Consider the following 27,419-nt stretch of genomic DNA (forward strand, 5'->3'; position numbering starts at 1 on the left):
ATTTGTGTAAGATTGCACAACAGATGTATTGATCATGGTCAAAATCTATTATCCTTAACAGACACCTCTTTTTCATATGGATATGTTTTTGAATTCAAAGTCGCAGCCTTTTATTCATATGTATTTGGAAGATTATTTAAAGGGAAATGGCTGGTATGTACAAAGTAAGTGATTGGCAACTATTTTCCCTTACTTCTCCTACCTACAGTTTTCAGTTAATTTGACTGTAATTTTTCATCTTATGTAAAGCTTTTTCAGGTATTTCTGAGATGATGAAAATCATTCTTATCAACAGTTTATATATCTGTATACCAGTAAAGATTTCTCTGTAGTCACCAAATCCCATAACCAACAGTTAAAATCCCTTCATATTGAGGTACCATGAGTTCCAAAAATGATAACAGGATATCTTTTCTTTTGGGCAAACAATTAGCTACATGATATAAAGATGAAGCTTACACTAATAAGGAACGTGGAAGAAGATCCAGACTAGCTGACAGGGAATTGCTTTTGTTTTAAACAGTAAAACTAATAGGATTCAGTATAACCATTGTCTTTATTCCACATTGTTCCCACTATGTAGCACATGAGGATACAAGTAGCCTCAATACATTAAAGTAATAAATTAAATACTGCTTTTGCAGAATCCAGTCCTAAGAAAGCAGACAAGGCAGTGATAATACTTATACTAATTCTAATAGAGGATTTTCATTTTTCTAAACTCCCATTAAACTAAATGGAGAGCCAGAGTTTTCTTCATCTTCTAAGAAATGAAACCGATCATTTACAGTAATAGCTTTGGATTTATCAGAAAATAAATTCTGCTGCATCTGAAGAGACCTAGGCTGTGTTCAGTCCTATCTTTAACACTTCTTCACAGTGTCTCACATGGAAATCAATGGGAGCCATTCCAGGTACTTTCGTGGATGTTGGATGTGATCTCTGAATACTATGGCTTTTGAAAAGCTCCTGAGAAATAGAGGACCACACTTTAAAAAAAAATCCCCAAATGGAGGCTTACACTTTTCTTTCATACTCTAACATACAACTTTTTAATGTTCTTGAGACTACTAGGAGACAAAGGTAGGCAACATTATATTTTAAAATCCCATTTCCCCTCTTCCTTAAAAATTCACTTACACTTCTACTTTAATTTGGTAAATTTATTTCCTAAATTCTTTGTGCAGAGCCATAGAGAGATATTTTTTCAATGGGTTTAAAACATTGTTTCATAGCTCTATGCATTTTTCTCAACCTAAATTTTATAATTTTTTTCTGTATATGATGTGATGTGTTTAAAAGTCAATGCTAGTCAATGAGCCAGTATTATCTATGCATTGCATTATAAATTATGCATCTGCTTCCCTAGTGAGGGACAATATTCTTACTGACTATGAGGAGAATGAGCTCAAGCAAATTTCTAGGCAGCAATTTTTCCCACCTTCATTCCTTTTCCTAACAGGCCTATGGTAGTCTCAAGATGTTTGTATGCACCTCAGGTAACACACATAAGTATGAGAAATAAGATCCTCCCTGCGAAAACCCATTGTATTCTGCAACTGGGCAGTGACCAATGTCCTGTATCTGCATTTATGAACAGAATAATTTTTCTTAATATGCAGGATCATGGCATCTCCATAACTGTGCTGCCTTTCAGAACAGGCATTTTGATGGCCTAATGGGGTATCCTCTCCCCTTGAAGACTATGTATTTTCATTAACTTGACATTGATTCAAAATGCTTTTCATTCCACCAGTCCTTTATACAATTATTTGTTCACTGCACCCCTTGCTGAGGGCTGACCCACATAAAAGGGGAAGGAGCTGTTTCTATAGATCAAGCAAAAGAATAGTCTGATTTCTAGAAATTTAGGATTAGAGCTTTGGTAATCTGAGTGACTGAGCAGTTAAGACTGCATCATAATGCAAATACACAGAAGATCACAGTGAAGATTACTAAAGTAACCTTAATTCTTTCCTCTTTATCCATGGAGTGCTTAACTTCAAAGCGCTACTTTTCTTTTAATGCAGGTTTTGGCAGTTGCAATATTTCACAGACTGGCAAGCCAAAAAGAACACTATAACCACCTAATTTGACAGCCTATATAAAAAAGGACACAATGTGACTTGTGCTGTTACTTTGAGCCAATTAACTGGGGTGTGACTAAGCATAACTTTGAAAGGCATCCATTTTTTCACTTGAGGATTTTGAGAGATGAAGAATCCATTAGTTTTCTTGCTGGTTTATTCCAACAGTTAATCATTCCCTCTGTTTAGAAATAAAGTATGCATCATTGCTTATCTGAATTGTTTCATGGTCACAGCTTCCAGCTTCAGACAATCCAAGTCTTTGGACTAAAGATCCCTTTATTTGCTCAGTATTTTCTCTCCATGAAGTGTCTTAGTCTCTGTAATCAAGTCATCCTAATGCGTACTTGTTGAGGAAGCTAAACAACTAGTAATTCTGAAGTCTCTCACTCTAAAACACCTCTTACAGCCCTCCAAATAATTTTGAAACTTTTCTTTTTTCATCCTCTTCAGAACATGGGAACCAGAAATGTGCTGTGTTTCAACAGGAGATGAGGGACTGATACCCATCACAAGTCCAAACCAAAACCATGCACACCTGCCTCAGCTTACCCAGACATATCTAAATATTTATATATATCTAAATATCTATACCTATACATATTCTTTTTCTTGGGCAAAAGTTATGTAGCCTTTTTGGGACAGGTCCAGACCTATTAGCTTTATGAGACTAATTCTATTTTATGATATCTGTTAAATTCTTCAAAACATTAAATATAGAAAAAAAATTACACAACAACAAGGCTTCCTGCCACCAGCAGTAGAAGAAAAGCAGACAGCAAGGGGAACACTTTGCCACCTGCCACTGTTCTAAGGTTGGAGTCCTTTGTAGGAACGCTGGTCCTTCACCCAAGGATGTTCAGACCATCTTCAGCCAGGGGAATCCTGCTAGTGCTGATGCCTTTACTAGATCTGTGTCAGCGCAACCTTAGATTTCACCTTCCTACTTCTGGTTTATTTTCTGCATTTGAGGCTGCTAGACAAGATTCCACCTTCTGCAGCATTCATACAACCATGTGGCAAAAAACATCAGCAAAAAGTGATATCTAAACCAGTTTTATTGCTACTACAAATGAGTCACATCTCAGAGCTGCCTGAAGGCAATGTGTAAAGCTTGTTCTTTGGAAAGGAAAAGGTTATAAGCAACAGCAAGCACCCAAAAGAACTTCAATTTTTTTCTCTGTGTTTGCTACTCCTGTACGTACTCCTGCCATTAGAAGGAAGATGATTTAAATAACTGACATTACAGAAAAAATTAATTCCTCCTCCTAGACAGCTATTACCACCTTTAATATTAAAAGTCACTTCAGGGAAGAGAAATGGACACCAGAGTTATTCTTTCTTTTTCTGCACTTTTAATAACTGGCAATGAAGGTCGTGTGTTTGTCCATGGAATTGAAAAGCCAAATCTTAGTTCCTTAATTTTGTGTGACATCAGGATGACTCTTTCAGCTTTCTAGGCTGATTTATTCCATTAAAATTAATCAAACACTTCTTCCATTATCTAATTTTTTAAAATTCTTGAATGGGTTACAATTAATAATATTTAATTGTTTCAACTGTGCACAAAAGGGCTTTTTTTGCTTCTAACTGGAGTACAGATAAGCTCAAATGATTTTCTGTGGTTATGGTGGGTTTGGGTTTTTTTGGTGATGTGCTCCTGCAGCGATCTTTAATGACTTAGCTGTTTGATGAGATCACTTCTGAGAGATCACTACTTTCATTATCATAAAATTGTTTCCACGCTTTCTGCAAATATTCAGATTCAATAGTGAGATTGAAAATGCAGGTGTTAACAGTATAAAATCTTTCTGATCTCCTTGGAGAAAGGTGCTGAAAAAGGCTTAAAATGTACAAACTAAAATAGCAAAAGTGCTCTCCATTCTAAAACTCACACATTTCAAACGTGAAAGTCTGTGGTCATTAGCAAATGTGCAGCAAACCCGATAGGCTGTGCATAAACCGTCACACATAAAGCCACAGAGCTTGTTCACTGCAACGAAACTTTCCACCTCTCTTTACAGATATCAATGCCAAAATATGCTCAGCTGCTTGGGAAAATGTCAGCAGGTAAGGGCCTGCAATGAGCTAGTGAAGCAAGCAGCTGTACCACCCAGAAGCAGGCAAAGCTGTCTTTTAGGGGGAGCCTGATGCCTCTCTACTAATGGTATTTTGTGTGAGGTTTACGAATGCAGGGATACTGGTCATCCAGTGATGTGAAACTATCATACTCTATATTGATTTTAGGTTTTTTACAGATAATTGACTAACAAATATAGCAATGGGGGAATTAAATGGATTGTTCTTGCTCTAAACAATAAACATCTAATGTTTTAAAAAACATGAGGTTGACAAAGAATAAGGTTGGAGGGGACTGAGGGCTGTAGCTGTGAGATGACTGATTTTTCAATTATAGTCTATCCATAATTATGAGGAACAGTTTCCAATATTCAAACACAAGATAAAAGCTTGGGTTTTTTACAAAAAAACAAATACATCACAATAAATAACACTTGTTTGCATTTGGCAAGCTTGGCTCCTTTCAGAAAATGCAGACTATGCCACGTCCAAATGATTCTATCATTAGGAAAAATATCTTCAGTAAAAGGGTCATCAAGTATTGGACCAGGCTGCCCAGGGAACTGGTTGAATTGCCATCCTGGAAGTATTTAAAAGGCATGTAGGTGTGGCATTAGAGACATGGTTTAGTGGTATACTTGGCCATGCTGGCTTAAAAATAGGACTCAGCGATCTTAGAGGCTTTTTCCACCTGAAATGATTCTATCATTAAAATTCAAATGTGAATAAAAATAATTTTCACATATCCATTATGAGATCTGTGATATCTTGGTAACCACAACTCTAGCTCAAAAAAGAGTTAAATTGCTCTGCTCTGCCCATTCTCATGCCAGCAGATAATTCATCCAAAAAAATTTGTGTGCCCTACTTACACAAACAAACTGGACAGTGCATAAATAATTCACCGAATGGCAGCCTCTTTTATTAACTGCACACTGACAGAAACATGAAACATGGCTGAAACCACCATGTAGGACCAAGTTCTATATGTACTCTGTAAATCAAAAATGCACCTGATCTGTGAATGAGAAACTTGTTCTTTTTTGATAGATCAGGCACGAGGAAGCTGTTACACATTTGTGGACCAGCTGTTTCTTAGCAGTATGTTATACTGCCGGCAAGTCTGCAGTACAAGCAAGAATCAAGCACAGATACAGCTCTCACCAAGTGAACATTAACTAATTCACCAAAAAGCTTTCTATTTTTCTTACATACTACATCCTTAAAGGTCAAGAAATACCTAGGTTAAAAACAAATGTGTAATTTTAAGCTTTTATCCATTTGATACCATCTTTACCTAGGATGATAATATATATATAAATATATCCCCCTCCTTTCTTCTTTTCTGGGACCTCTCACATCTGTTCAGTGCTCTCTTTCCATTGGGTGCTGTGAATAAAGTAGACACTGCTATTCCCTAAAGTCTCTACCTGTAGCATTTCTTAGCTTCAGCACCAGAAAGCAGGATCACAACTGAATCAGGAAGGAAGGAATCAGGTAAGAAGACAAGGGCACAAAAGTAAGGAAACACAGAGAGAACACCATGGGGAAGGAAGAAAAAGTGAAATTTCATTATATGCTTCTGGCACTTGGCATTGGAAAGTGGCATTGATCCTTCTTCACTCACTGTCCATATAGTTCTAATCAAATAAGGGTGTCAGCAAAGTCAAGGAATTGGGCCAAGAGTAAGGTAAGTGTCAATGAAGGAGAAAAAAAAAAGGGAAAAATAGGAGGATGAGTGAGATATAGGGGAGAAATAGATAAAAATACTGAAGAAATAGAGTCCAAACCCCAAAACATGAAAAAAAATACCCCCCTAAAAGGGGTAGGGGGAATAAGGATGGGACATGGAGACAGAGAGGATACTAACAGGGACAGTAATAGGGTGTGTGTAATTATGTAAATTACAGCTAGACCTGACTAGACTGTGGGATGACTCGTGCATGCACAGAGTGTGAACTGCCATGCTCACACAGCCGCATCTTTTTATTTTCCACAATTCTTGACAATCATCTGTCTCCAGGCATTACTATACATGACTGTAGATAAACACACCATAGCAGTAGTAGTAGCATTAATTAAGGTAAGAAAAGCATATCATTAAAATTCTCATCTACTTAGAATACAACAGTACTAAGTAAGATTTTACAGATCAGGTTCTCTTGACAGGACTGGTGTCCCTTCAGGCATTGGTGCAAACTGCAAGCTCCAAGTGCTGTTCAGTCATTTGGAGAGTGGCGTGGCCTCTCACCACCCATTTGTACAGCTTAGCCAGGGGCTGTGCCACCAACCTCCATCATCTATGCTCTGCTCCTCCCCAGTTGTCTCTACTATTTCCTCTTTCATGGGGATACTTGAAAATACAGGCACGAGTAAGTGATGCGAAAACATGACTAACTCACACGCAAATTTCTGCCGGGAAATTTGCCAGGTTGCTATGGGAAACACAGACTGCAAGGAGCATCTGCTCCCCGACTTCCCTCCTCTGTCCTAACACATTCACTTACACTCTCAGGAGGCTTTGCTGCCCTTGCTGACACACAGAAATATACTAACAGGGTCTGTGATTCCCTTTCACAAATACTGGATGATTTCTATCTTCACCTTCTTTTGTGCACTCAGCCTGACAAGAAATCTGACCAATGGAAAATCTGTGTCCTTGTATGATGCTCAATTCTGCAAGACCGAGATATAATCTCAACACATGAAAATGACCATAACACCATGATGTTTCTGTTGTCATTTGGAACTCACACAGACATAAACCCAACCATTTCAAACACACAGAAATCCACACTTAATACATATTTTACACCAGTCATCACTTAGAAAGTGTTAGACGGAAGCTTCAGTCTTCCCTGCATGCCATCTCTAAAGCCTCATGTATGGTTACATGAAGTGGCACTTGTCACTCTTCCCTCCTGTTACACAATTTTCTAAACAAAACAAGGACATCCTACAAAGGACTCTTTTCCCTTACAGATATCCCTGCAGTCCAAACAGTCTGGAAACAGCCTGTTGGTCCATATCCATATATCCACAGCATCTACAGTCTAGTTCATCAGATAGGAAAACAGCAGAATTATTTCTAAGCTTAAATGTTAATCTGTGATAGCTGGGCAAAGGATAATTTAATAGGAAGAGTGTTTCAGTTGATACGTGATTCAAACACTTTTTCTGCAGAATGGTATTTTCCAGTAAATTGAAAAAAATACTTGATTTTGGCAACTGACATAACTACACATATTAGCCCACAGAAAAGCTAGTGGAGATTTGTTGGGTTTCATTCTTATGCTTCACCTTCAATAATACATATTTTCAATCCCAGGTCTTTTCATCCAGAATTTTTGTGGCATTTACCTTTTGTCTCATTTCCAAAACTTAGTGCAACATTCATATGTAATGAAAAATATTACATACTCTACTGGGTTTGTGTGACAACCTTTTGGTAGTGGGGAGGAAAACAGAGGTAACTTCTGTGAAAAGCACTAGAAGCTTCCCCTGTGTCTGACAGAACCAATGCCAGAAGAATCCAAGACAGATTTGCTGCTGGCCAAGGCTGAGCCCATCATTGAGGGAGGTAGTGCCGCTGGGATAACACAGTTAAGACGTGAGGGCAAAGCCTGTGCAACAGAGAGACAGGAGGGAGAATACATGAAGGAAGCAGCTGTGCAAACACCAAGGTAGGTGAAGAAGAAGGGGAAGGAGGTGCTCAGCACTGGAGCAGAGATTTCCCCTGTTGGGCAGCCCGTGGTGAGGCAGTTGGTTGCCCTGCAGCCCATGGAAGTTCATGGGGCAGCAAATATTCACCTGCAGCCCATGGAGAACCCCCAGCTGGAGCTGGAAGAATCCTAAACGAAGATGTGACCCTGTGGGAAACCCTCACTGGAGCAGCCTTTTGGCACTTGTAGACCCATGGAGAGAGGAGCCCACACTGGAACACATCTGCTGACAGGACTGGTGACCCTGTAAGGGACCCACAGTGGAGCCATCTGTACCTAAATGACTGCATCCTATGGAAGGGATCCCACGCTGGAGCAGTTTGTGAAGAACTGCAGCTCATGGGGAGCATGCTGAAGTTTATTGAGGCCTGTCACCTGTGGAAGGGATGCCATGCTGGAACGGGGAAAGAGTTTGAGGAGTTCTCTCCCTGAGAAAGAATAAGCAGCAGAGACAATGTGTGAACTGACCCCATCCCCCATTCCCTCAGCAGCTGGCAGGGAGAAAGAAGAGAGGAGAGAAATTGGGAATGAAGTTAAGCCTGGGGAGAAAGGTGAGGTGGAGGAAGGAGGTTTTAAGTTTCAGCTTTTAATTCTCTACTTGGATTTGACTGGTAATAAATTAAAATGATTTCCTCAAGTGGAGACTGTTTTGCCTGTAGCAGTAATTGGTGAGTGACCTCCCTCCTGCCCTTATATCTCAATACATGTGCCTTCCAACAAACCTTCTCTCCCCTGCTCGGCTGACCCTGGCTTTGGTGGGCACCAGGCATCCAGCCAGAGTCAACCCACCACACATAGTTAGATAGTAACAAAGATTTTTTTTTTTTTTTTTTATTCTCCACAATCCATAGTTACTGAATCTGGAAATTGAACATATGCTTCCCCTATTTTAGTATCTCAGTGGGAGCTACTAATGATACAATTTGAAACACACAGAAACACACATTCAGCAGCAGCACCAGATACAGAAAAGCAGAGAGAAAAAAAGGATAGCTGTAACTTTTGTAACCTTTTTTCCCTGACAAGTTTAATTCTGATTACTCAGAGCAGAACCTGGTCCTAAAAGCTAGGCATATCCACACTGTCAGCCACAGACAGAGCAGGAAGAGAGTGCCAATGAAATGAAGTGGTGTCATTTGCTGGTCAGTGAGGTAAACCAGCAGCTATGTGTTTCTCAGGAGCAATAAGGCTATTGCAGGAGTGTTTGGGACACTGTCAAAGAAAGAAATAGCACATTGTGAAATTGTAAAAGGGAAGCTCCTTCCAAAGTGGAGTGGTCTTTCACAGGATTCAGAAATACTTCAAAGCCTTCATGCAATCATCGAATGGTTTGGGTTGGAAGGGAACTTAAAAGATCATCCAGTTCCAACTCCCTTGCCATGGGCAGGGACACTTTCCACTGGACCAGGTTGCTCAGAACCCCATTCAACCTGGCCTTGAACACTTCAAGGAATGGGGCATCCACAGCTTTTCTGGGCAACCTGTTCCAGTGCCTCATCACCCTCACCAGGAAGAATGTCTTCCCTATATTCAACCCAAATATCCCCTCTGTTTGAACCCATTACTCCTTGTCTTATTTAAAACAGTTAATTCTGCCTTTTGATGTAAATTACCAATGTTACTACAAAAATAAACCAGGCAAAATAGGGACTTAATTTCATTATATTTAATAGGGTGTGGGAAAAAGTTATTTAAAAAACCCAGCAAAACAAAGCGATCCAGCTGGACCAAAACCCAGTACATATGTCAGTGCATTACACAGAAAGCCTCTCAGAAAATAGCCCAGGAAGGCGAAGGAGTTATCAACCCAATGAAAAATGTCAATTTGTTGCTCCCAGGAGATGACTCCACTATTCCGGTGACTTCTTTAATTCGCTGTGCTTTCCAACACAAGTATTTACCGATTTTTTCCCAAGCAGACATGCTGCATTTCACACTAGCAGAACCACTGTAAGGTTTTATTAATGTACAACTGATTCCAGTGAAAGCTGTGCCATCAGAGCAGCATCTCATGAGATGCTTTTTGGAAAGAAAACCGGAGGAGGGAGATAAGCAGTGCAACAAAAGCCTTTATTCCTTCCAAGCGATCGCATTATGCCTTTTAAAATCCAACCCCCCGAGTATTGGCACCAGGGAGCGCGGGCGGGTGTGGGTGGGCAGAGCCGTTCCGCTCCCGGTGGCGGGCAAGGGACACACCAGGGGCAGCGTCGCTCCCGCACCGAGCGCCGCCGCCGCCCCTCCGCGGACACGCGCGGGCGCGCCCCCGAGCGCCGCCCAACGGCCGCGCGGGTCCCGCCGCGCCCGGCTCGGGGCCGAGCCCGCGCCGCGCTCGCCGCCGTGCGCCGCCTGGCGGGGGGAGGCCGTGCCCGCGCCCCGGGCTCGCACACGCGGCGGGCGCAGGCGCGGCGGGAACGGCCGCGGCCCGCGCGCCCCCGCGGCCCGAGCCGCGCGTCCCCCGGAGCGGGGGGGAGGGCGATGGGAACTGGCGCGCCGCAGGCCCCGCTGCTCCCCCCTCCCCGCCGCCCCAGCCTCCTCCTCCTCCTCCTCCTCCGCGCTCCCCGGGCACAGGCGCGCCCTCCTCTCGCACCGCGCATGCACGCACCCCCCGCGCCCCCCCCTCCCCGAGCGCGCGCGCGCGCGCACTGGAGTGCTCGTGCAGGAGGCGGCGGTGACGGCCGGAGAGACGCGCGCAGGGCCCCCCCCCCCCCCCCAAGACCCCCTCCCCAAATTCCCCCCCCATTCCCTCCCTCCCTCCTTCCCGTCCCTTCCCCCGTCCCCCTCCCGCGCGGCGGCAGTGGCAGCGGCGGCCCCCCCGCGCCCCCCGGGAAGCGCGGCTCCGCGCGCGCGGGCGGGCGGCAGGTAAGCGCGAGCCCTCTCCCCCCTCCTCCCCCGCGCCTCCCGCGCCGCGGCCCGGCCGCCGTTGCGCTGCGCGCGCGCGCGATCTCCCTCGCACGCCCCCTCCCTCCTCCTCCTCCCCCCCCCCTCCCTCTGCCGTCCCTCCCCCGCTCGCCGCCGCCGTTACAGCCCCGGCAGCGCGCGCTGGGTGAGATGGCGCTGCCGCGGGCGCGCCCGCCGCCAGCAGCCCCGGCGCCGCCGCGCGCCTGCCTCCCGCGGGCGAGGGGAGGGCCAGCGGGAGGGGGAGGAGGAGGAGGAGGAGGACGCGTCCAGCGGCGGATGCGCACGCTGGGGCGCGCGGGTCCCGCGCGGCGGCGGTGGCCGCCGCAACAAAGGGGACGCGCGGCCGCGTCCAGGCGGCGGGAGCCGCGCGAGAACCGTTGGAGCGGGGGAGGGAGAGAGGGAGGGAGGCACGGACGGACGGACGGACGGACGGAAGGAAGGAAGGAGGGAGCGGGGCGCCGTCCCCGCGCAGCCCCGTGAGGCGGCGCGGCGGGAGCGCCGGGCTCGCTCCGGAGAGCCGCCGCCTGGCGCTCGCGGGCGCCCCCGACGCCGGGCCGGGAGCGCGGGCGGCGCGGCAGGGGCCGGGCCGGTCCCCGCCGGGAACCCGCCTGCGCCGCGCCCGCGGGTGCGTGGAGCGGGCGTGCGCCTCCGCGGTCACGGGCACGGCGGCCGCGAGAGCCGGCGCGGGGAGGCACCGAGCGCGTCCCGAGCAGCCGCAGCCCCGCAGACACCTCCCTGCGGCCCTTGCGGAGGTAGCGGCCGTGTGAAAAGCGTGTGGAGGAATAAATGTGAATTGCCCAGTGGAATAAGTTACCAGAGCTAGAAACGCTCTGGGCGAGTGCCTGACCCGCTCCATTCGCAAAGGACTAACTTTGTTCTTTGCCAGTTGCACACCCCTGTATACTCCGCAGCCCTGTTTTCAGCCAATTACTTCTATAATTCATTCTCAGTGTCGACAGAATTGCATCAAAACCACATACTGCTTAACAGGACGGTGCAATTGTTGCTAGATTATTGCCAGTGACATTTTGATGCTTGCTTAAGAAGAAAGCTTTTCCCATCTTGCAAAGAACTCGAAAAAGATCCCATTTAAATAGTTGTTTGCCCTACCATCTTCAATGCTGGACCGATACATTTTCCTGGGCCAGCAGAACCAGACGGCCCATAAATATATACAATATCGCTTTCTGGTTTCATTTCCTTTTGTATATTTCAAATATTTACAGACTTATTATCTAGCTATCTTAAAATTTGATTATTTGGGACTAAGAAAAGAATTTTGCCCGTCATTTTTTCCCTTTTTTTTATTTTAATTTTTCTGTGTAGCTGGGGACACTTTAGCGGAGGTGCCAGACCTGCAGGGCCAGGTGTTCTCATATTGTGTGAAACACACAGCACCAAGAGTTGCAATCTGTCATCATACCTATCATCTGCTTCTGTTTCATATATGGTTACAGATAAATTAGAATTTAGGGAAGAAGTTCCCAGGAGATCTGTGCCAGGTGGCACTGGATTTGTTCCAAAGTATTAAATTCTCCTCTCCATTGCATTTCCTACTTTGGCGCAACTAGATGTCATTTGGGATTAAATAATTTGAAATTATGTGTCTTGCATTATCCTTTTGTTTTCTGGTATCTCCATAGTTTGGAAATCTGATACACTCATCCCTTTTCCTGGTCCTGGATGTGCATCCATCCCTGTCCCTGGTTTTCTGTCCTTTGGGGTGTTTGGTCTGCTTGCCAGACCCTCTGCTAGGCTGGCTCAGCTCTCTGGTTCAGCAGAAGACTGATCACCTTCTTGATGGGTTGGTTACTGCATTAATTGTGGTGATTCCCAGCAAGGTTTTCCAGACCTTTAGATTTAGTGCGAAGTTAAGTAGCAGGAAAGTGGAACCAGGGAAGTGCAATAGCCATAGGAAAATAAACACATGGAGCTGTCCTCTACATTTGTCTGTAGTGTCATTGAGAAAATAACTGGGTATTTTAACAATGTATTTTATCTAATTTTAAATAATTGAAAATGCTGTCTTTTAACACTCAAAATAATTTTTGGAATCAATATTATCACATATTGAAATGTTATTATCTTCTCATCTTTCAGGCTGAAGGTGGCCCATTCTGAGATTAATTTAATAATCATTTGCTTAGAAAACTTCCCGTGTTGTTCATGGTAAGGCTTATATTTGATATTTCAAATTTAGTTTATCGTGCTGACTTATTTAGAGTATTTCCTACACATTTTTAGTGTTAACATTTACTTTAGCTATAATAATGGCTTATGAGTTAGATAATACATTTAATGAGAATTGGAGTTTTAAAGAGTAAGTTTTCAATTTTGTAATGAAGATTTGAACAGTTGTAAATTGTGTAACATAAGAAAGAACTTTATAAATTCACAATTTTAAAATCAGTTACAGAGTAATACTTTTACAGTCTAACAGGCTTTTTGTGGTCATTTTATGCAAAAAAAAAAAAAGTTGGGTTTTTTTAAATGATGGAAATTACTTAATCTCTTGGGGTTTTGTGACTTAGACTGCTTTATAAAAGTTACAAAATTTTCCTGTTAATTTACAGGAGTTTTTCATCAGTATGTCTGAAACCATTAAATATAATGACGACGATCACAAAACTGTGTTCCTGAAAACATTGAATGAACAACGTTTGGAAGGAGAGTTTTGTGACATCGCTATTGTGGTTGAAGATGTTAAGTTCAGAGCCCATAGGTGCGTGCTTGCTGCCTGCAGTACCTACTTCAAAAAGCTTTTCAAAAAACTTGAAGTTGATAGTTCATCAGTAATAGAAATAGATTTTCTTCGTTCTGATATTTTTGAGGAAGTTCTCAATTACATGTATACTGCAAAGATTTCTGTTAAAAAAGAGGATGTAAACTTGATGATGTCTTCAGGCCAGATCCTTGGTATTCGGTTTCTTGATAAACTCTGCTCTCAAAAACGTGATGTATCTAGTCCTGAAGAAAACACACAGTCCAAGAGCAAGTACTGCCTAAAAATGAACCGTTCTATTGGGGAACCCAATGATACCCAAGATGATGAGGTGGAAGAGATTGGAGATCATGATGACAGTCCATCAGATGTGACAGTAGAAGGCACTCCCCCAAGTCAGGAAGATGGTAAATCACCAACCACTACTCTGAGAGTGCAAGAGGCAATTCTGAAAGAGTTGGGAAGTGAAGAGGTTAGAAAAGTAAACTGCTATGGCCAAGAAGTAGAACCTATGGAAACAACGGAATCTAAAGACTTAGGGTCTCAGACCCCTCAGGCACTCACATTTAATGATGGCATAAGTGAAGTGAAAGATGAGCAGACACCAGGATGGACCACAGCAGCCGGGGATATGAAGTTTGAGTACTTGCTTTACGGTCACAGGGAACACATTGTATGTCAGGCTTGTGGCAAGACCTTTTCCGATGAAGCGCGTTTGAGAAAACATGAAAAACTACACACTGCAGACAGACCATTTGTTTGTGAAATGTGTACAAAGGGCTTCACCACGCAGGCTCATTTGAAAGAACACTTGAAAATACACACAGGTTACAAGCCTTACAGTTGTGAAGTGTGTGGGAAGTCTTTTATTCGTGCACCAGATCTAAAAAAGCATGAAAGAGTTCACAGTAATGAGAGGCCATTTGCATGCCATATGTGTGATAAAGCTTTCAAGCACAAGTCCCACCTCAAAGACCACGAAAGAAGGCACCGAGGAGAGAAACCTTTTGTCTGCAGTTCCTGCACTAAAGCATTTGCTAAGGCATCTGACCTAAAAAGGCACGAGAACAATATGCACAGTGAAAGAAAGCAAGTTACAGCAGCCAATTCCATCCAGAGTGAAACAGAACAGTTGCAGGCAGCAGCCATGGCTGCTGAAGCAGAGCAACAGTTAGAAACTATAGCCTGTAGTTAAAAACTAAAGTAGGAACTTTATCAGAAATAATATAAGAAATTAAATGGAGCAAAATCTGCTGTTGATATACATTTAGACTGAGAATCTTTTCAAGAAAGCATATTTTTAGAGGATTTGAATGTTTAATAGGAATACATAGCATCGCTTGGTTAGGTATCTTAAAACATTTCCGAGATGGGTGTTCTCAGAATGTGAAACAGTTTTGTTGTCACTAGCAGTATAATGCACTAATAACTGCTTTAATTTGAGAATGTGATCAAGTTCTCTGTAGCAGGGATCATCACTGGCCGATACTTTCCTTTATCCAGTATGGAATACTGAATACGATGTAAACATTGCAATCAGTGAGAATCAGTGACTTATGCTTGAAAACGCTGAGATCTCAAAAATCACAAACATGGAAAGAAATTATTTGGTTTTCATAATTCTTAGGCGTTGTACCTACAATTTTTATGAGAAGCATACACTGAATCCCTAAGCTTTTTAATTCTGCCTTTTTTCACCTAATGTAGGATGGTACAACAGAGTGTAAAGGAGGATGGTAATCAAAATGAAATTGCTTCTTATTCCATTCCCTCAGATATCCTCCTATTTTTATAAAGGTGGCAAGTTTTAATGAATTACTTGCATTCTTGAAAAAAATGCATTATTCACAGGGATTCTGGCTGGCAAAGCAGAAGTGTCATGGCATTCACCAGTCCCTTCTGTGGGCAAAAATGTCTGCCTCATTTGTTTTTATGTTCACTTTTATACAGGGCCCCAGAGGTGGGACTGGGCCACAAAGGAAAAAGGGTGGAGCATGGAGGAGACATGCTCCTTACTCAAACCCAGTAAAAATCAGTAAAAGCTAATACAGCCTGAGATGGTTTTTTTATTATGCAACTTCAGGTCACCTAACCTAGCACAGTGAAGGCAGAAGAGTATCTGCAGGAGCAGGTGACCAGGTGTCACTGCCAGACTCCTGAAGCTGCAGCCAAGGGTGTCACATACCTGCCCGCAGGCTCAGCTGGGGTTTGTGTCATGGCTGATCATACAGCTCATAGGTCCTGTTCAAGTTTAAAAGCTTCTACCTTTTGACACGCCACCCCTCATCAAGAGGGGGACTTCAGTGAGTGAGTTCTGTCAGAATTGATCCTGGGTGAGTGTTCACTATTAGTCAGTTGCTTAGTCTATTTTTTTTTTAACCAGCTGGGGTACATGCTGATAACAATAATTAACTCACAGAGTCAAGGAAATAAATGGTCTTTGGATTGCAGTCTGCTACTTGTGGTCATCAAGAGAAGACACAGTAACAGCAGCAATGCAATCCAAAGGTATATCAACCCTTTATTTTAAATTTGTAAATAATACAGCTATTGTGAAAACTTCATTTGAAGTTGGAATGGGCAAAAAACACACTCGGGCACATGGTTGGTAACATTGGTCACTTGCGGTAACTATAGCATATCAAAGTGTTAGACCAGTTTCTGATAAGTTACTGTGTGGTAGATCACATCTTGCTTTTCTAAATAGAAATTTAAAATAGTGTTTTTGGAACTGTTATATGGAACTTCAGTTACTGAGGGGTTTTTATTTGGTCTAGGTTTTTTTTTTTTTTTTACAGCTTTGTTTTATTCATGTATTCATCAGGTTAAGCAGTTATCTTTAAATGCCAGTAATTGTTCAAACGCTGGTCTGTAAATAAAACATGACCTTAATATTTTAGAAAATGTAAACTTTGGACCTTTACCAATATATTTTTTTAAAATGTTTCTTCATTTTACATTCAGTAATATTAGTTTGTAAACAAACTATACATTTTGTACCTGTGCAACATCAGAGGATGTGTATTCATTGCATTTTATTGGTTCTCTTGAGGAACATGATAAATGACCATTGTTAAAATGTTTTACTGTATATGATCATAGATATAAAGATAGTAGGTCCAAAATAGGATCTACTTTTTTTTTCTAAATATATTCGTCTTGCTATGTTTTCTTATCTGAAATTGTGTGCACTTCTTCCTAGGTAAGTCGGGGTTAAAAAGACTGTACAAAACATATCTGTTATGATAAGAGTTCAAAAGTGTAAAATGTGAAGAAAGTAAATTTTCTCAAGGTCTGCTATGAAGAATGCAAGAAACCATGAGCATAAATTACAGCAGTAAACAATTACATTTGAAAAAAAAAAAAGAAAATATTTTAAATATGAATCACTAAAAGAGAACGCCTGGGGAGGTACTGCAATCTCCACTAGTGGTAACATTCACAAATGGGTTAGAGAAACATCTATTAGGAGTGGTTTAAATATGATTAGTTTTGCTTTGAAGCTGAGGGATAAACTCCATAACCTCTCAAGAAGATCCTCATTGGGATTTTTTTTTTGGAAAGTAAGAAATAAAAATGGAGGTCACTGGGACAGCTGACACTGGAGTGGAAAGACTGAACTCAAGCATTATAGTTAAAGAAAACTGCTGCTGACTTTTGAGCACAAGTGGTCAGGCTGCAAATTTGAGATTGTTATAGAAAAGCAGGCTTGCATGAGAAGACTCACAGTGGAAAGTGTGAGAGCGTTGTGTGTTACATCAGAGTAGATTCTGCTTTTGTTACAGCTTATAGCTGTAAAAGTTACAGGTGTGGAGGGATGGAGATATCCTTAGCTGTTTTTATATTCTTGTTAGTGTGTTCTAAACTAATCTGTATATTCTGAAGGAATGTTAGCCTATATATTGTGGGGGTGTGTCTGTGAAGTTCAGGTAAATTTGTCTGCATCTTACAATGCTACTGCTCCCATCTCTCTCCTGTCCGTGCCAGAGGACACCATGCACAAAAGCAGGTGTGCATCAGCTCCAAGCCAATGAGGTTTTCCAGCACAATGAGCTGTAAGGTATGAGCTGTGTCCATTGAGGAATGGGCACGTTTTTATTTTTGCTTAGACAAGGACAGCAACTTCTTTTACAGTTTGAGACAGTGGATGAGATTCTCTCCAATTAATGGAAATTTTACTGTTGGTTCTATTGGGGCCAGACTAGACTAACATTCCTTAGAAGGTTTTTTGTCTGGATTTTTTTTAAGGGAAAAAGGAACAAAATGAACACATTTTGAACCGCAATATCTGCCTAATTTCTCATCCTAATCATATTAGCCATGGGCATGCTGCTGATTATTTGGCACAACTCAGTTTGGAAACTAGAAGTCTCCACTCCTTAGCCCTTCTTTTACATACTACTCTTATCAATATTTTTAAAAATATTGGAAAATTAGGCAAATCACAGTTGAGTGAGTACTTGTGGGATTTTTTTTCTGCTTTAATCTTTCAGAAAGATTTAGACCTGGTGATTAGAATTTTAAAGCTTGTTTTGTGAAAAGAAATTCCTCATGCTCACTTCAGTAGCAAAAGTTTGAGGTCAGCTTCTATTTGTTCTAGTAAGCTACAGAGTGCTAAATACTTCTCAAAATCTTGCAATTTAGGTAGCCAAACTGGAGTTCTTTTGAAGATCAGGCTTTAGTTTTCTAATATAGAGATTTCTTTCATGATTCCATTAAATAGGGATACTTTAAATGAATAGAATTGTGTGAAATACAGAATAAAATACCAGATTATGTCAGAAAGTCTACTCTAAAGTTAGAGTATACTTCTAGTGGCAGATTATCTTTTGTTAAGTATTCTATTAATACATACAGCTATGGTGTTGTAGTGAAGACAAAGCATTTATGAAAGAGACTGCATCATCTACTGTGTGCAACAGATGACTTTTCTGAATGTAAGCATTTACAGATAGGTACAGGACAGGATAATTCTGCCCGAACAATGAAGACAGATCTAAGGAATTTTCATCTTTTTCTGTTAGTCCTTAGATCACAGTAGTGTGCCCAGTCAGCCAGAAATGTGAACATTTCATTAAAAATTCCATTACAGCAGTTGGTCTGTCATTTGTCTTCATGTAGATCTAAAACAATTATAGTAACATTCTTATTCATTTCAGAACAGATGGAAGATTTCCATGAATAGATTTGTTAAATATGTGTCATAAGAATTGAGACACCTATTCTCAGGAAGCATTTTTAAATGTAATGCAAGAAATCTGAAATAACTGAATAGCTAAAAATAGTGATTTATACAGTACTGACTATATGTTTTCCAGTGTTTTTCTCTCCACTGTCCTTCTATATTATTTTTATTTGCATGCCCTGATCATTTAGATATTTATAGAACTCTGAAAATTGGTGAACTTCAGTGGTTCCAATATGAACAGCAATGTAACTCTTTAAAATATAAATAATATTTTTGAATCTGGTTAATACATAGTTTTTAATTTACTGGTATTTTTACTATTTAGTAGCTAAGCATCTACTTTTTATGGGTAAACCTGTGGACTGTATAAATAAAGATGTACTACATCTGATCTATTTGGTATAGGGGTGTCAAAAACGATGGCCAAAGCAGAACTTCTGGATACCTGTATCTCAGACTCTTTCTATGATTTTTTTTAAGTTTATAGTTTGAGAGCATGAGTTTGTAAAACGAGTGATACTAACAAGAAATGAGAATTCTTACTGAATCAAAATTCCAAATGTATTTTCTTTTTGATAATACTGAGCCACTTTAAAGAAGTATAAAGGACAGTACTACATGCTACATATTAGGCAATAGATCTAAAGTTGTATTTTCATTCAGAAGTAAAATAAATTCATAGATATGATGCATTCAATATAGATAATCTTCATGAAATCATTAAAGCATGAGAGTACTTTTTCTCTTTTCCCACCAAAGGATGAAAGTTTTTATGTTTAGAAAAATGGGTTTTCTGATGTAAATCCATTCTGTTAAAAACAATAACCAAAACCACTCAAACCCTGCAGTGCTGTCACTTGCAGTTTACTGACCTCCTCCCAGTGGTCTGTCTATACATTTAAGTAATCTGTATATGCAAGCAACATACAGTATTTTTGTCTTTTAAAATATTCTAAAGACCAAGCTTCCCTGCATCTAAGTTTTCATTCTTCACTAATAGAAATCCTTTTTTTTTCCAGAGCGGAGGGTACCACAAGCAGTGCTTACAGAACAAAACCCTGTTGTGGCATTTCAAAGTGCTCAGACAGGAGAATGGAGTATAGTGGAGCTCCACTAGCGCCACTGGTGGAGCTTCCACCAGGGTCAGTGGAAAAACAGCCTCAGTTTGGAGCAGCTTAAGCTATTGTGGAGCTGCCTCCTGAGACAGCAGCTTTGTATTTTGACTGTCATAGTGAACTGCAAACTGTTGCTGAATGGGGTAATCTCATTTTCTCTTTTTCTTTCTTCCTGTTACCTTTTGCACATTTCCTTCTTGTTTGTCTCAGATTTAGCAGCTTTTGTGGCTTTAGAGTAAGTCAGTGGAGTGATTTTACATAAGAAAGCAAATCAGTGCTTATGTGAGTTAATTTTAAATTGAACCAATTCATTAGGTTTGATCCAAAGTAAGTGGCAGGAGCACATTGCTGGAGTTAGAAGGAATGGAGCAGGGCTTTCCCAATTTTGGCACCACATGAAATACAAAGCGGTGAAGCACAGCACATGTTACACCGTGTTTGTGAGGAGCTGCCAGGCAACAGAAGGGATCAGGCACCATTTCCTTGCAGCATCCATTGCTGGTAGACTGGTGGGATTTTGAAGAGGGTGATCTGTATGTGTCACTTCTGCTTTTTCTGGAGGGTAGAATTTGGGGATTGAAGTTGTGGGGACTATTTTTCTCCTTTGTTGTTTAAATTAATCTACTCCTGTTTGCCTCTTCTTCAACAGTTCTGCACAGTCTTGAATGGCGGCAAATTGCTCAGCTTAAGGAGAAAGGGTTCTTAATAAAAGACAAAGGTATTTAGTTCACTGAAGGACAAAACTAGAATCCCAAAAGTATGAAAAAAAAAGCATTTTCAACATAATTTAATCTTTGAATCTTTGCAAGTATTAGAAGTAGACAACATTCACTTCATAGTAATTTACATCTATTGTAGATCTGGTTTAGATACCATGCTGGGAAAATAAAATAATCACTTTTCTAGTTAATGCAGATAATATATATCCAAAGTATAGGAATAGATTCTGTATTTCACTAGGTAATGTCAGCTAGACTGCTTTTATCATAATCTAATTTTCTGCTTTTTCAGTTTAGGGTTCTGTGGAAAACCTAAAGTTTGAGTGATTTTGGCTTATTTCTACCTATAAATATGAAACAGTTTAAAGGCCTGGATATAAAAATCATAGGTTTTCTTACATTTCCACTTGGTACTTGACAATAATGAATTTTAAATGTAATTCTTCAACTGTGTAGCTGAGGCTCCAGGAGGCATTCTTTGTTAAGAGTGGCCTTCTTTCTGTGTAAAGTTCTTCCCTGGAAATGAGTTCTGTTCCCTGATTTTTCTCATGGTTCTCTATGCTAATTTAACAAGAATTTTTTTCCCATTTGAAGTAATAGCATTTAAATATTTCCTTTTTACAAAGTGCCTTATTATAGCTATTACTGATTTTGATGTTTTACTGATTCATCCACATTCTCCAGTAACTCTTATAATAAGCATGGTCCCTATATGCTTCCTCTTAAAATATAAAATAGAACTTATACCAGGATTTGGAGACCTAAACTTTGTAATGCTAGTGTGAAGTTAAAGTCTTTAACTTTACAGGACTGTACAGGAAATCTTATACTCCTGAAAAGCAGTAAGATCTCTTTGACTGCTTGTATTGGAAAGAGTTGATTTTTCAAAACATTTGCATATGTGTATTCTCTTTGTGTTTCTGAATTTTTTTAATCTGAGATCAAATAAGGAAAAATAATTCAACAGTCCATTTGGAAAGTAGGAAGGACCAGCTCTACCCTTTTGTATTTCAGAGGAGTTAAAGGTCTGAACATAACTGGGCTTGGTTACTAGACTAACACTTATCTACAACTCTATATAGTAACAATAAAAACTTACAGTTTTAAAGAGTCTGACAGATTTGCTTATGCTGAATTGCTTTGCAATTCAGTCTGCACAAAAAAACCAATCCTGAAATACATGAGAAATGCTTACTTTAAAATGTCATTGCTGCCATCATAATCAGACTTTGTTAGACACAAATGTTTTAATTGACGTGAACAATTACCCATTTTAAGAGTCTTAGTCAATGTTTTCAATCTGAAGTGTAGGTTTTATTTTCCACTTCAATAATTAACTTCTATCCAGTTGTGTGACTTTCTTGCAGATCTTCCATTATTTCAAGGACATAATAAATTGAGTCAGATAGGAGCTCTGATTTGATGGATGTGATAAATTCTACCAGCGTAGGATTGTCCTGTTATAGATGCTTTCCAGATGGACATGGATTATGCTCCGAGAATCTTCCTGTCATGATTTAAAATTTTAGAACTCTACTGTTTTATATTCTTTCTTTTGTATCAAAGTTGATGTTTTCAAACTTAATTTAAAATTCACATATTTGTCTTATTTCTTCACATTGCTTAATTTTTAGCCAAGCATGATAAAATCCCCATTCTTTTGCCTTTATAGGACCAGTTAGGAAGCTGCATTGTGTACTTACCATTTGTATTTCATATTACTGTGATTCAGTATAATTTCCCTATTCTCATTTCTTGAACAATCTAAGCTATTTAGTAGCCCATTCAAATTATGGCTTTGGTATTTACATTTTACTGACCGTTTTTTTTTTCTTTGAGCATTAAATTAAGCATGTGGTTTAATATTTAGGTTTACTTTTATCAAAATATATAACTGATTGATTGAGAATTCTAATAGTATTGTTTTTTTCTAAGTCTGGAAATCTTCATTCATTCTAAAGCTGACTTTTCTTCTTAGCTCATTTGCTCACTGGTCTGCCATGGGTCATAAATGCTTCTCCCCATTTAAGTTCCTTGAAAACTTGAGAAAAAGGCCTAATTTTATGACTTGTGTGTCAAGTTACACACACCAATAAGCTGCGGCATGATCAGAGTCTTAAAACAGTTTTCATAGAAAAAAGAAAGACACATACAAAAACATTCATTTTTAGTGTAGTGAATGTTTTGCTGATAGGAACAGAAAAGGTTTGAAGATGACAATTTCACTCAAAGGAGACTTCCAGCTCAACCTCTGCATTTTCCATATGGTGCAGAATGGTATGGCCTTGTCCATGGAGACATGTCACAGAAGAGTGGTTATGTGTGAGGTCCTTTTAAACCTCTGCCTATGGTTTCACAATGTCTCTGCTAGATCCAAGGTCATTAGCCAAGGACTTGACTGATCTGAATTCCTTGATGTATAAAAGAATTCCTACGTGATGGAAAGACTCTAAATTTTGGGCTGTGACTCATTCATCTGTCTTGGTGAAGGGATGACAACCAGCAAAGATGTGGCAGGTGGGAACAGCGATTACTTTGGCTTCACTGCACAGTTGTGTGTGTAGTAATATTTTAGGTGAGTCATTGAATCTTTTATTTAAACCTCCTGAGGTTTATCTAGGTCATTGTTTTTGTTGATTGGGCGGATTTTTTTTTTTTTTTTTTTTTTTTTTTTTTTTTTTTTTTGTTGCTTTGGGTTCAGCTTCTCTAATTTTTACTCCTCTCTATAACAGAAAGATACCAATTTACTCTTTATGGGACTGTTTGAAGATAATCATTAATGGGTGCAAGGCATTCAGATGTTGTGAGGGTGGCAATATAATCAGCTAGAAATGTTACCTAGATGGATGTGGGTGTTTTGGGATATCTTTACAGGCTGTGAGAAGTCCTGGGATGGATGCATCTTTGTGATACTTTAAAGAACCCAAACAAACAAACAAACCAAAAAAACCACCACAAAACTGTACAGCTATTTCTCCTAGACTCTGTCTAAAATATTTTCATAGTTGTAAATCACAGCCCTGGACTATTATGTAGTTTATCAGATTAATTAAGAAAAATGAATTGACCAATGGATTTAAATACTATTGGCCACACTTATCTTTAATGGTATTCACTTTTCACTGTTTTGGGAAATGTTGCATGTTCTTGCTTCTGGCCTACATGGTGTCACCACTTTGACTGCTCTGCACCGCTATTCTTCTGAAGCATTCATGGAAAGGTAACTGACTTTTCATTTCATTTTTTTCAGGAGAATAGCACTTCTGTCTATTTTTATCTTTTCTTTTCTACCTTCCCTGTTTATTCTCTACTTCTGTCTGTTAGAGGTATATTAATCAGAGAGGTATTAAATGTTAGACTTCTAAATCTAGGATCCTGACTATTGTGATCCCTGCTGTACAGATTGCAATTTGACATTTCAAATAGTCATCTAGTGTTTAGATATTTCTTGATGACAACCAGTCACAATTTCCTCTAGACAGCTTCCTTGCAGTTTCAGATGTAATATCTTGCATCTTGGCTAGTAGAGATTTTTATGTTAAGCTTAACTCTAAGATTACAGTGACTGTAATTGCTTTTTGATGACCATTATGATCTTAAACAATATAGCAAAAGACATCAAATAATTCAAGCAGTTTCCTACTTTTCCCTCCCAAAAATTTAGATTTGATTATTAATGTACGAGTGTGGGAAGAAATAAAGAAAAAAGGCCGAGAGATAATTAGTTCTCAAAGTTGGGTAAAAAAAAATTTTACAAAATATACTTTTGAATGTATTTGATGTAAGACATATGAAATCTTATCTCTTTGTATTAATTTTATTATAGAATGTGTTCATTTATGTTTAGGTGATTCATTCTGCATGATTCTTTTAGAAAAGAGTTTGAAATACTACCTGTAAAATGTTAGCTGTATGTTCTTGTTAACAGAACATGGAATCCTTGCACGTCACCAGGTGGAAAGGGCTCCTTCCTGAATAGAGATTTACTAAGCTTCTGAACCTGTGTAACCAAATAATTGTTCTCAGCTCCATTAGTATAAAGGGCTTGCGTTGGGTCTAAATCCACAGAACTATGTATGGCATGGATGATTTAATGTGACATCAGTCAACATGATTTTTGTAACTGTCTGGATGTATTAGCTATCTGTTAAAAAAGTGTTAAAGTTCTTAATGAAGTACTTTATAAGTAAGCCAAGACATACTTTAAAAAGTATTTAAAGATACATTAAAAAAGAATTTTTATGTCTACAGGTGTTACATGGGAATCAGTAATTCCTCACTTAAAGATTAATAATTTAAATTATATACATGGCAAGGACTGTATGATTACTGATAAAAATTTATGCAGATGTTTCTGCAAGTGTTTTTGTGCTTCTTATTTCATACATGTTGATGGAACATCTTTAAATTAATTGTGTTTAATTATATAGTCTCCTTTTTACCAATATGCTTAATTCTCATGGGATTTTTTTTTCGTATAAGTGGGCATAACTAGTGTTGTTTTCCACTTATCTGAAGTTGAATGGAAAAAAATTAGTAGTGCACTCTTTGTATAAGGAGTTGTACTGCATTAACTGCACACTCTTTCTGAGGTGACAATTCACTATAGACCTCTCTCTTGTGCAGTTATTTCAGTGATTTTTTGGGTGTATTTGAACTTATGACCCAATCCAAAATCCAGAAATTAATGTTATAACAAAAATCAGTTCAAAAAGCTTTTTGATATAACTTTTTCCTCTAACAGAAAACATTAGTTGCTGTTAGCTTGTAATTTAAGCAAGAAAACTGAAAACTCGAGAATAAAATGTGACTGGTTTAAGTTATTTATCAGATTAAATACAGATAGCAGTTAAAGAAAGATGTTCATTGGCATCATCCAGTTAATGAACTGAATTCTTTCACCAAAATGATGTAGGCTCTGTTGCCCACCTAGAATTTTGCAGGTTACTTACAGACTTTGATATCACTTAATTGTATTTATTGTTTTAAAAATCTGTTAGCAGGCTGCTCCACCATCTCAAAACAATCCCTTAGAAACATCCATATCATTTGAGAATGTATGTAACAGAAATATGTCCAATAGAAATTTTCTTTGAGAAGTGCTTTAATACCTTTTTTAAATGATAGATAACTCTCCATCAAGCATTAAGGACTACGTAACACATATATCATAAAAATACCAGTATAAGTTTTCTTGCAATCTTTTCAGATTATGGATCAGTCATGATTTTCTAAAGATTATGGGGTATCCTTTACCTTTCTCTTAAGAATGCTGAATATTGAGGACTGCATTCGTTTCTGTATTTTGTGTGGGATACTTTTACTAGAAATTCTTCTAATTGAGTTCTGAGGTAATTGGTTCCCATACTTAAGGTGAATGGGAATAATGATAGGTGAGAAAATGTTAGAATACAGATATTTGGAGTCACATTTTTAAAGAGAACACCATTCCTGAGCAACCAGGGGTATGTTTGTGTTCATTCATTCAGTTGCCATCTAAGAGAAGTGAAACTGATCCCTGAAATATAAGACAGAAGAGGGAAACAAATAGCAATAAAGAAGCTGAAATTGCTAAGGGTAATAATAGGAATATCCAGCAACTGGATACTAGAAATGGTAAGTGAAGATAAATCTGGAATGAATTCCCAAGGAGAAATGATGTTACACACTTAAAAAAAAAAAGAAAAAGAAAAAACAAACAAACAAAACTAACAACCCCCCCTCAAAAAAACCCCAAAACCCATCACCAAATAATTAGTTTAACTTTGACAGTGATGCCACTCTTGAGCTCTAGCTGAAGTATACAAGCAATATTATTTAAGGAGGTCAGTTTTTTCTGTATTTTAAGAATAAGGCCTTATTTTGAGACTTCAAGTATTTCAGGTTAATTGCATAATTATGTGTTTGTGAAATGCTTGACTATGAAAAGAATGAGATAAGCTTGTAAGAGTATCTTAGATTATGAAAATATGATTGGAAAATATATTGCCTGTTGCAAACATATACATGCAAAAAATGTATGTTTTTTTTTTTTTTATGTACTTTCTATAATTTGCCCTGATAATATTTTTCAAAATGCCTCTTGCAAGTTAGGCTTAAAGAGCAGAGTTAGTTTTTGTAAAGCTTGTCCCATCAGGCTGTGTGTTTCTCACTTCTACTGTAGAAGTTCATGGCCCAAAAGAATCCTGATTATGGGTTGTACAAACAAAAGTAAATTAAACCTGAAACATAAAAGTTGGTAGGAAATTTTAAGTAGTCTTCTGCTGTTGACCCTCATAGTCTTTATTTTATTGCTATTCATTATTTTCTTTACTGTTTTGCCTTCATGTCGTCTTTTATATGCCAAAATATTCATATTGCCTCTTAAATACCCTCTGTTGGGTACAGCTGGGTTAACGGGCCTGTGAAATCAGAGTATAAATTCCTCAGCATCTCAGCTTTTGGAAGCAAAAATGCTGTGACAAAGTGTGGTGTTGCTGAAGCCTATTACCAGTGCTGTCAGCTTGCATTGAAAGCAGCGCACCCCAAAATGTCAGACAGCAGGACTGTTGTCGAGAGGGGTAATTAGGAGCAATTAGCCAGTCTCCCTGCCGGGCAGATCGCTTTTGCCTTTCTCTGTTTTGCCCTTACCCCTGCTGCCACTGCAGGGTAAGGAGTTATGGCAGTGATGATTCCCTGGAAGACAGAGAGAGGGAGAGAGAGAGAGTGTGTGTGTGTGTGTGTGTCCGTGCGGGCGCCCCGGCCCCCTCCCCGCCCCGCCGCATTGTGGAGGGAGGGACCGCGGCCGCCTCCGCCGCCGTGCGGGGCCGGGCGCTGTCCGTGGTGCTGAGCCCGGCGGGACGGGCGCTGGCCGAGGTGCTGATCCAGCAGGGCCGGGCGCTGGCCGAGG

At 39.9% G+C, this 27,419-nt stretch overlaps 1 protein-coding gene across 2 annotated transcripts; it reads left to right on the forward strand.

The window, feature by feature from the left end:
- The first annotated feature begins 10,628 nt into the window (after positions 1-10,628).
- On the forward strand, positions 10,629-16,230 carry ZBTB14 (zinc finger and BTB domain containing 14). 2 transcript variants are annotated; one of them, XM_059489830.1, is made up of 3 exons: positions 10,629-10,747; positions 12,887-12,955; positions 13,360-16,230. In XM_059489830.1, the coding sequence occupies exons 2-3, from the start codon at positions 12,953-12,955 to the stop codon at positions 14,701-14,703; spliced, it is 1,347 nt and encodes a 448-aa protein (XP_059345813.1). In that variant the 5' UTR covers positions 10,629-10,747; positions 12,887-12,952; the 3' UTR covers positions 14,704-16,230. The 2 variants fall into 2 exon arrangements, with proteins under 2 accessions (XP_059345813.1, XP_059345820.1); XM_059489837.1 differs by lacking the exon at positions 10,629-10,747 and having other exon boundaries at positions 12,420-12,955.
- The last annotated feature ends 11,189 nt before the right edge of the window (positions 16,231-27,419 follow it).

Source organism: Ammospiza nelsoni, chromosome 1, assembly GCF_027579445.1.
Source record: "Ammospiza nelsoni isolate bAmmNel1 chromosome 1, bAmmNel1.pri, whole genome shotgun sequence".
Taxonomy (NCBI): Eukaryota; Metazoa; Chordata; class Aves; order Passeriformes; family Passerellidae; genus Ammospiza; species Ammospiza nelsoni.